Source organism: Orycteropus afer, unplaced genomic scaffold (assembly GCF_000298275.1).
Source record: "Orycteropus afer afer isolate SDZICR_OR568_19922 unplaced genomic scaffold, OryAfe1.0 scaffold00143, whole genome shotgun sequence".
Classification (NCBI taxonomy): domain Eukaryota; kingdom Metazoa; phylum Chordata; class Mammalia; order Tubulidentata; family Orycteropodidae; genus Orycteropus; species Orycteropus afer.
In genome coordinates this window covers 3,070,247-3,080,525 of record NW_006921730.1, presented here as the reverse complement: position 1 = coordinate 3,080,525, position 10,279 = coordinate 3,070,247, and the positions used below count along the sequence as shown (strand labels likewise).

Genomic DNA, 10,279 nt, shown 5'->3' with positions numbered 1-10,279 from the left:
TCTCATGCCATCTATTCTCCACAATATCTACTCTTGTCTTTCACCCAGGAGATGCTTGCTAAATATTCCAGACTTCTGGACACTAATCGTACTACCCCAGCAATTCAAACTTTTTGTTTCTCAAATTACCTTTATCCAGCTAAAAGGACACTTCAAAAGCAACACGAAAAAAGCAGCTATAAAACACATCCAGGATTCTTAAAAATTAACTAGGGGGCTGAAAGACTCCACTTACTTCTATGTTAGGACTAATACAATAAGCATGTCAAAGTCAAGTTACCATAACTACTGCTCATTTCCTACCCACAGCAACACCTTAAACCCTTTCAACTCGAATTTACTCTGAACCTGAGATGTATATGATTTTGTATCATCAATGTAAGCATCATCGCTTAATGTTTACAGTTTAAAAGCACTTTCACATACTACCTCCTTTAATTTTAATTTTACAGAGTTCACAACTGATACTCAGAAAACTTAGTAACTTAAAAAACAGCCCACATCATCAAAGCGCACTTTACTTACTGACTGTCCCTTTTTGTGCTTTCTTCTGTAAAGAACAGTCCAGTTTATCTGCCGAGGGTTCCTCTTGGAAAGGAATGCTGACTCGCATTTTGCATTAAGAAACTGGAAAACCTGTTGTGAAAAGTTCAAAGTAATTACGTGCTCAACTATACAAAACAAAAGAGGCTGCACTTAAATCCTCACGAAATTAAGACTGAGGCCCAGAGAAACCAAAAGGCTTGTGTTACACAACTGGCAGGTACCTCGGCGGCACCACGAAGATCTTTTGAGTTTGGTGCTGTCTTCCGTCTAAGCAGACATAACCTAAGTTCGTAGGGCGGGTAAGGGTAGGGTGTCAAACTCCGGGAGGCGACCAGCTCCTATCCTTTTCCCGGGATTCCAGAAGGACTTGGTGTTCATAAAATAGCGACATGTCTCGGTAGCCTTAGTTACTTTCCTTTACCGAAATGTTATACAAACTTCTTCCGACCTTTACATTGAATCGTGGTTCATTTAGAGGCCTCTCAACCCTCTCATTTAACTCTTCCAGGAACCAAGGGGAATAAGCCCGCCGGAACTGAATTACTTCTGCCTCTCCAACGTGGAACACAAGAAATCTTTAGCTATCGCAGCCCCATACCTTCCCGTCGGTCCTGGCGTAGCGCCTTCCGTGTCCGGGGTAGATCTTGTACCCGCTGAAACTGCACAGCTCGACCCTGTAACGAAAAATAAAGGCCCACCAGGGAGGCTATCTAAGGCAGGGAGAAGACATCTACGGGACAAGGCTCTATCCGAGGATGGAAGCGGATTAGGACTGAACTTTTCTACTTACTTCATGGCTGCGGCTCAAGTGGAACACGGAAGATGGCAAAGAGGAAGAGAGGATCATGGGAAGAAACCTTATATGGTCACGAGGGTATCTCCTCCCTAAATTCCCTTTGTTGACCCCGCGCTCGGTGATGACGTAAACCTGGCGGGGAGACCGGTCTAAGTTAATAAAGTGACGGCGTTCCTCCCAAGAAATTTTTCCCGAGGTGAAACTTTGGGAGCGGGAGGGAGGCGAATACCACACAGTTAGCCATAGGGTTGGTTTCTGGGTCATCCCTTCTCTCGTAAGGTCCAGTATTTCCAGGAACCATTGTCTTGTTATAGGAATAATGTGAACTGAAAAGACAAGAGGTTTTACTCCTATTTATTGACCAACAGACGAATAACCCGCGTTCAAAATCTAGAGAAGTCACATTTTGCCCTCTGTGTTGGCTCATTTCCTCAACCAGCAAAATATAATTAGTTACTCAGTTTCACAGTTTGTAAACTGTGTTTTGCGAAACACCTGAAATATCTCGCCGGCCGTGCTAATCAAATTATGCGTGGTGCTTTGCATTATTCTTTGCATTGAACTTTAATGAGTGCTTTTTCTGTGCCAGGTTTTGCATACAGTAGGTTATTTAGTTCACAGAATCTCTGATAAGTAAGCGCCGAAGCAAAATGATAAATGCCCTTGGGAGAAATTCAGCTGCTGGACTCCTGCCTTGTGGACGAGCAGAAAGGAGCAATGCCCGTGCATAGTGCAATGCCCAAGGGTGGTACAAACACACCAGGCGCTTAGGGGAAGGAAGATGGGACAATCTACTTCCCTAAAGATTTGCAGCCTCGGAAACCCAACTTGGGTCACTATGAGTCGGAGTCAACTTAATGGCAGCGAGTTTGGGTTTTGTTTTCTTTGGAGACCTGGAAAAAGGGCATTGGCCAGGCCCACTGGGAGGGTTGAGAAGTCAATCTCTTAAGAAATTTTTTGGTTTTGATACCTAAGCAAAACACGGGTGTGGCTACAGGCAATCCTTAAATTGGGTGAGAGCCTGTAGTGTGTGATTCCAAAACCAAAAACCAAACTCACTATGGTGGAGTTGGGTCTGATTCATAGTGACCCCTCTTTGGGTTTCTGAGGTTGTATCACTATGGAAGTAGATTGCCCAGTCTTCTTTCTGAGGACGCGTTTCCTGGAGAAGTGGCTGGTGGGTTTGAACCTCTAACCTTCTGGTTAGCAGTCAAAATGCCTTAAGCACTATGCCACCAGAGCTCCTTATAAAACCAAAAAAAACCCAGACCCACTCCATGGAATCAGGTCTGACTAATAGTGACCCCTCCGTGGGTTTCCGGGGAAATATTACTACAGAAGTAGATGCCCACCCTTCCTTCTGGGGAGTGGCAGGTGGGTTTGAACCATCAGCCTTCTGGTTAGCAGTCAGATACCTTAGGCAGTATGCCACCAGAGCTCTGGAACTCCTTATATAAGCTACCAAAACCAAAAACCAAACTCACTGTCATTGCTTGGGATCCAACTCATAGCAACTCCTCCTTGAGTTTCCAAGGTGGTATCTCTACAGAAGTAGATCACCCAATCTTCTCTCCGAGGAGTGGTGCCAGCCTTCTGGTTAGCAGTCAAATGCCTTAGTCATGAAGCCACCACAGCTCCCTATGGAACCCTTAAAAGGTTGGAGGTTTGGAAAGTTCAATAAGGTGGCCGACTAAATATTAAGAAAGCTGTAGGTTTGTTGGAACAGGTCTTAAGAATGAATTAACAAGGATCTGCACGGAATTGAAAAGCAGGACAGAGAAATTTGACAGCCTGACCAGATCTTGAGAATACCCTGTGTTCTGGTTACCTAGTACCACTCTGACAAGAATATACCACAAATGGGATGGCTTAAACAAACAGGAGTTTATTCTTACAATTTGGAGACTTTAAGTCTAAGTTCAAAGTGCCAGACTCTAGGGGCTGGGTGAAAGCCCCTCAACCTTGGAGTCTAGCTCTGCCTCCTGCTCCCGGCCCACTGGAGCTAGAGGCATTTCTTCACTCAGACAGCTGCAGGCTGCTGAGGCTGAGAAGTCCCAAGGTTGACAAGTCAAAAGGTACAGTCGCGATGTTTCCAAACCACACGGCAGGCCATTAACTTAAGTCCCAAAGTTGGCCGAGCATAGCAGACTGCTGAGCAATGACACGGCTACATGCAGGGTCCAAGCGTGCCATAGGCTAGAGACCATTCTCAAAGCTTCTCCCTTTATACAGGAGGCAGACCACATCCCAAAGGCAGCTACTCAACTGCTTGTGGTAGATTCCACCATGGAGTTGATTGCCAGCCTCATCATGGGGAATAACTACCACCAGCTGCCCAGCCACTCAACCAGGCCCAGCCAAGTTGACACACAAACATAACTACCACACCCTGCATATGTTACTTTCTATCCAGTGGCTTCCAAGTCTCCAGAGTAGAACCTCTCCATAGAGTTTTCACGGTCTTCTGAGGTGCCTCTGAGTGGATTCCAACAGTTTGAACTCAGTAGTGAGGGTTTAATTGTTACGTACCACCCACAGACTCCTACCCATTGTTGTGGAGTAATTTCTGATTCATAGTAACCCTATTTTAAAAAAAAACCTCACTGCCATAGGGTCAATTCCAACTCATAGCAATCCCCTTTGGGTTTGCGAGGTGGTAAATCTTTATGGAAGTAGATTGCCCCGTCTTCCTTCCCCAGACTGGCTGGTGTGTTTTAACCACCAGCGTTCTGGTTAGCAGTCAAATGCCTTATGCACTACACCACCAGAGCTCTTTAGCAACCCTATAAGACAGGATTAAACTGCCCCATAGAGTTTTCAGGGCTTTATGGAAAACTGCCACATCTTTCTCCCACTGGAGCAATTGGTGTGTTTGAACTACCAGCTTTCAATTAGCAGCCAAGCACATAACCACCGAGCCAGCAGGATTCCTACACCCCATATATAGACATTGGGAGCTCTGTTGGCATAGTGCCTAAGGCATTTGACTGTTAACCAGAAGGCTGGCAGTTCAAACCCATCAGCCACTACTTGGGAGGAAGGTTGGGCAATCTGCTTCCGTAGTGATACCACCTTGGAAACTCAAGGAAGGGTCGCTATGAGTTGCAATTGACTTGACTGCAGTGAGCTTGGTTTTGGTTTTGTATATAGACATTGTCTATGTGGACTACAGGCAGATGCCTCAGGTATCCATGACTTGATGATGTTAACCAACTCTGACATTCATCTGTTTTAAATCATTCCTGATTAAACACCTTTTTATGTGTTTGATCATTAAAAAAAACAACAAAAAACTGGAGTTTCTCTGACTTCTATATGCTCCATGGCAGGACTGGATGTGAGTAGGGAGTAGAGCCAAGTTCCACCTGCAGGAATTTGGTCCAATTTGTTCCACACAACCCCCGAATTTATAGTTCCTTCCTAGTATTTTAAGAATATTTGCTTACTTTTTATGTAGGAGATCCTGAATAGAGTGGAAGAACAATGTGGAACAAAACTCAAAATCATAAAAAAAAAAAAAAAAAGGGACCAGGTTTGCTGGTCTGATAGAGCCTGGTGGAACCCCTGGGACTATGGCCCCTAGCTGCCCTTCAGGTGTGGAATTGAACCCACTCCTGTGGCTTCCAGCATATGAGCTGAACATTTACACTAAGTAGAAATACTTCTTGGAGAGATCAATCATGAGAGAATAGAAGGGCTGTGTATGCACAGGGAGACAGCTTGTGGGGCAGAAGTGCATGGAAGAGAAGAATGCAAGGAAGAGGTAGCTATGGTGAGGAAGTAGGAAGAGAACTGTTGCATTATGGGAGATTACAGTCAATGTCATGAGACAAAGTGTGTGTGAAATGCTGTATGGAAGATGAATTTTCTCTGCAAACTGTCATCCAAATTACAATAAAATTTTTTAAAAAAAGAATATTTGCTTACTTTTGGCCTTACTACATCTGTGGCTTGGAAGGAAGGTTGGGCAATCTACTTCTGTAGTGATACTGCCTGGGAAACCAAGGAAGGGTCGCTATGAGTCGGGGCCGACTCCACGGCACACAACAACAACAGATCTATGGAGGAAAACCAGAAAATTTGGTCTTAGGGCTTTTAGCTTTATTTTACTCTTTCCTGAAGGACGTTCTTGAGCTAGTATATCAATCTTAAACTAAGGATAAATCATAGAAAAACACTTTGATAAGAGGCAGTTCTTTAAATGGCCTAGCTTGCTAGAATGAACTCCCTGTTCTTTTCCCCCTGTTAGCAAAAGTCACCCACTTTGGGCTTCTGAACAAACCATTGTACTTCCCTTTTTGATGCCTAATATTTTGTCTAAATAAGCAGCAAAGCTAAAGAGATACAATTCTGGGCTATCAATTCCAAGCTGGCACATTTGGGTAATCAGGTGAGAAAATTTGCATTGCACTCTGTGTAGTGAAATATACAACCCCTGGAATATAAAACCAAGTTAGGAGAGATCTTCAGGGTGCTTTGACCATGCTGCAAAAAGAGAAGGGTCATCCGTGGAAGTTTTTTGTCCGGCCCAGATTTTTGAACCAAGGAGGACCACTCATGATGGAACTTTTCCTATTGTATGGTGTCTGTTGTCTGTGAGTAATTAAAATAGCTTTCATTATTGTCAACACTGTGTGTCTTGTGCACAATTTGATAAAAATAAATGGACATAACATCCATGGAGTGGTTGGTGCCCCTGTGCGGTGCAGTGAATTACTTGGTATGGCTTTTCTAGCCACAGTCTTTGTAACTCCCGCTGGATTACTGGGTGGACCATGCAAATAACTCTGATACTGGGATTGGTTAGTTTTATCACTCTGCCAGGCTTAAAGTGAGGCCTTCTGGAGGCAGAGAGGGGATCTCATTGCCATCAAGAGAGAAGAGCTGGGGGTGAAGTAGTGCATCCTTGGGCCTGAGATTCCTGTACTGGACCTCCTTGGCCAAGAGATGCCCCAGCAGAGAAATGGTGGCAGTGGAACCAAGAAGCACAAGACAGCGGAAGACTTACCTGGCCCACAGAGGTAGAGGCCAAACTGAGAGGCCAAGGGCCAGAGAAGCATGTGTGAGGGCATAACAGAGGGGGGACTGTCCTGATTGAAGAACTGTATCCTGAGCACATTCCTGAACTTGAATTGTAGCCTATTACTTCCCTAATAAACCCCATAATCGTGAGTATTGTCTGTGAGTTCTGTGTGGTTATTGCAATGAATTCTCAAACCCAGCAGAGAAATAGTGCTGTGGGAGGGGTGCTTGGTGTCAGATTTGGTAAAAGGCTGGAAGGTGGTGGCATGTCTGATCTCATAGGAATAAGTCTTGGGCTGCTGATGGTGATTCTGTCTTCCTCTTGTGATGTTAGAGGAGGTCAGAAGATGTTGCCTCCTTTTCCTTTTTGCACCTTGGGAGGAATTCTCATTCCGGTACTCTGGTGGGTACTTGGTATCTTGAGGCATCTTTAAGACAACCTGCATGTGCAATGCACTCCAAGAGATAGACTTTTCTGACCCCAGTCTCAAGACACCCCATAGACTTGGCAAAGTGCCACTTAATTTGAGTTCCCAGAATACTCTATGTATAGTTTATTATTATTATTGTTGTTGTTATCTAATATTGCCATTTATAAAACTTGGTTTCTGTGTTCTAGTTTAGAAAGGTTAGGTTACTTGCACAAAGTCACACAGGTAGTAAGTGCCACAAAGACGTGCTCACTCATTTATGCCAAGAAATTTGGAAGACCTGCCCAACTGACTGGAAGAGATCTCTATTTGTGCCCATTCCAAAGATAGATCATCCAACACAATGCAGATTATTGAACAATATTATTAATATCACCAAACCCAACCCACTATTGGATTTCCAAGGCGGTAGATCATTATGGAGGTAGATTGCCCCATCTTCCTTCCATGGAGTGGCTGGTGGGTTTGAACCATCAACCTTCTGGTTATCAGTCAAATGCCTTAGGCACTACAGCACCAGAGCTCCTTATTAATATCAGACACAAGTAAAAACTTTGCTAAAGATAATTCAAAAACAGTTGCAGCAGTATATTGTCAGGGAAGAGGGTGTGTAATGAGGGATATCATTGTTGATGTCAGATAGATCTTGGCTGAAAGCAAAGAATAGCAGAAAAATATTTACCTCTGGTGTTGCAGTGAGTTACTTAGTATGGCTCTTCTAGCTATGGTGTTTGTGACTCCCCACCAGATTACTGAGTGGAATTATGCAAATGTAAGGTGTTTGTGCCCCACCAAGGGGATTAGATAGTAATATAAATAAGTTACAAAACACCATTGTGGGGGTGAAACCATGGCAATAAGTGCCTAAGACACTTCCTGCTAACGAGAAGACTGGCGGTTCAAACCCACCAGCCACTCCTCGGAAGGAAGATGGGGCAATCTACTTCCATAGTGATACTGCGTCGTAAAGTCAAGGAGGGGTCGCTATGAGTTGGGTCTGACTTGATGGCACATAACAACAACAACAACAGTGTGGGAATCAGTCACTTTTGTTATTCGGCTATGCTTAAAATGAGCCCTCATAGAGGCAAAAGGGGGCATCTCACTGCCAATCAGATTGAAGAGCCGGAGGTGGTGTGGAGCATGTCCTTGGACCTGAGATCCCTGCGCTGGACCTCCTTGGCAGAGAGACCAGCAGAGAGTGGGCAGAAAGGTGACAGAGAGATGGCAGCAGTGGAACCAAGAGGCAGGAGACAGCAGCAGGCTTGCTGGCCCAAGGATCATGAAAGCTGAGTGCCTTTGAGCAGGAGGCTTCCTGGTGAAGTGGAGTGCAATTGTTGTTATGTGCTGTCGAGTCTGACTTGACTTATAGTGACCCCTCCTTGGGTTTCTGAGGCAGTATCACTATGGAAGTAGATTGCCTAACTTTTCTTCTGAGGAGTGGCTAATGGGTTTGAACCACCAGCCTTCTGGTTAGCAGTCAAGTGCCTTAGGCACTACGCTACCAGAGCTCCTGGAGTGCACTTAGGTGCCCTTATCAGCAGAGCTAAAAGAGCTTTGTAGGAGCTCTGGTGGTATAGTGCCTAAGGCATTTGACTGCTAACCAGAAGGCTGGTGGTTCAAACCCACTAGCCACTCCTCGGAAGGAAGATGGGGCAATCTACTTCCTAGTGATACTGCCTCAGAAACCCAAGGAGGGGTCACTATGAGTCGGATCCAACTTAATGGTACTGAGTGAGTGAGTGAGTAAGTGAAAAGAGCTTTGTAACAGTTGCCTGAGCAGGGCAGAGGCCAGGCTGAGAGACCAAGGACCAAACAGAGGAATACCTAATGGCATGGCCTTAGAGAGGCTGTCCTGATTAAAGATTTGTATCCTGAGCATTCCTGAACCTGAATTGTAACCTGTCACTTCCCTAATAAATCTATAATCATGAGTATTGTCTGTGAGTTCTGTGTGGCCATTACAATGAATTATTGAACCCAGCAGAAAAGTAGTGAGTGTCATGGGAGGGATGGTTGGTGTCAGAGTTGGTAAAAAGTTTGTAGGGTGGTAGCATGTCTGGCCTTATAGGAATAAGTCTTGGGCTACTACTGGTGATTCTTTTTCCTCGTCATGTGGTTGGAGGAGGTCAGCATACAATCCTATGCACTTTCTGTACCGGTATCTTCTTCACTGTGCAAAGCCATTTGACTGTGTGGATCATAACAAATTATGGATAACATTACAAATAATGGTAATTCCAGTGCACTTGGCTGTGCTAATGAGGAACCTGTACTTAGACCAAGAAGCAGTTGTTAGACCAGAACAAGGGGATACTGCATGGTTTAAAATCAGGAAAGGTGTGTGTCAGGGTTGCAGGGTTGTATCCTTTCACCATACTATTCAATCTGTATACTGAGCAAATAATCTTAGAACATACACTATCTGAAGAAGAATGTGGCATCGGGGTTGGAGGATGACTCATTGACAACCTGTGATATACAGATGACATGACCTTGCTTGCTGAAAGTGAAGACTTGAAGCACTTACTGATGAAATTCAAAGACTACAGTCTTCAAAATAGGTTACACCTCAACATAAAGAAAACAACTGGACCAATAAGCAACATAATGATAAGTGCACAAAAGATTGAAGTTGTCAAGGATTTAATTTTACATGGATCCACAATCAACATCCTTGGAAACATCAGTCAGTACATCCAACAACGTATTGCATTGGGTAAAGCTGCTGCAAAAGGCCTCTTTGAAGTGTTAAAGAGTAAAGATGTCACTTTGAAGACTAAGTTGCACCAGAATCAAGCCATGGTCTTTTCAATACTTTCCTATGCATGTGCTGGACAATGAGTAGGGAAGAGCACAGAAGAATGTTGCATTTGAATTATGGCAAAGAGTATTGAGTGCACCATGAACTGCTAGAGGAACAAATAAAACTATCTTGGAAGAAGTACAGCCAGAATTCTCCTTAGAAGCAAGAATGGCCAGACTTTGTCTCTCATAAATTTGGTCATGTTGTCAGAAGGCACCAGTCCCTGGAGAAGGATATCATGCTAGGTAATGTAGAGAGTGAAAAAGGGGAAGACCCTTGCAGTGGAGTGATTGCTTAATATGGCCCTTCTAGCCATCATCCTCCATTTTGTGTTGTAGTGTAAATCCTAGTCTCTATGTCCACCCACCAGCCACTCCTTGGAAGACTGGACAATCTACTTCTATAGAGATACCACCTCAGAAACCCAAGGAGGGGTCGCTGTGAGTCACAATCGACTCATGGCAGTGAGTTTAGTTTTGTTTTTGGTAAGCCTGTTTAGGGTAGGATGTATCTTGAGTCCTGCCTTGCTGAGGGGTGTGATTCAAGTCATCCCCCTTAGCTTGAGGGTATATATGTGAATGTTCTGGAGTTAGTTTTTGTGTATGGTGTGAGGTACAGATCTTGTTTCATTTTTCTGCAAATGGATCTCCAGTTTTGCCAGCACCATTTATTAAACAA

At 44.2% G+C, this 10,279-nt stretch overlaps 1 protein-coding gene across 1 annotated transcript in view; it reads right to left on the bottom strand.

Moving 5' to 3' along the window:
• The window catches only part of RPL24 (ribosomal protein L24), a 3,890-nt gene extending 2,549 nt beyond the window's left edge, over positions 1–1,341 (bottom strand). Inside the window, exons 1-3 of the mRNA XM_007945801.2 lie at positions 1,337–1,341; positions 1,145–1,220; positions 526–636 (exon numbers count right to left, since the gene is read on the bottom strand). Of these exons, the coding sequence (XP_007943992.1) occupies positions 526–636; positions 1,145–1,220; positions 1,337–1,341 (192 nt within the window). The remainder of the gene's footprint in view (positions 1–525; positions 637–1,144; positions 1,221–1,336) is intronic.
• Positions 1,342–10,279: the final 8,938 nt, after the last annotated feature.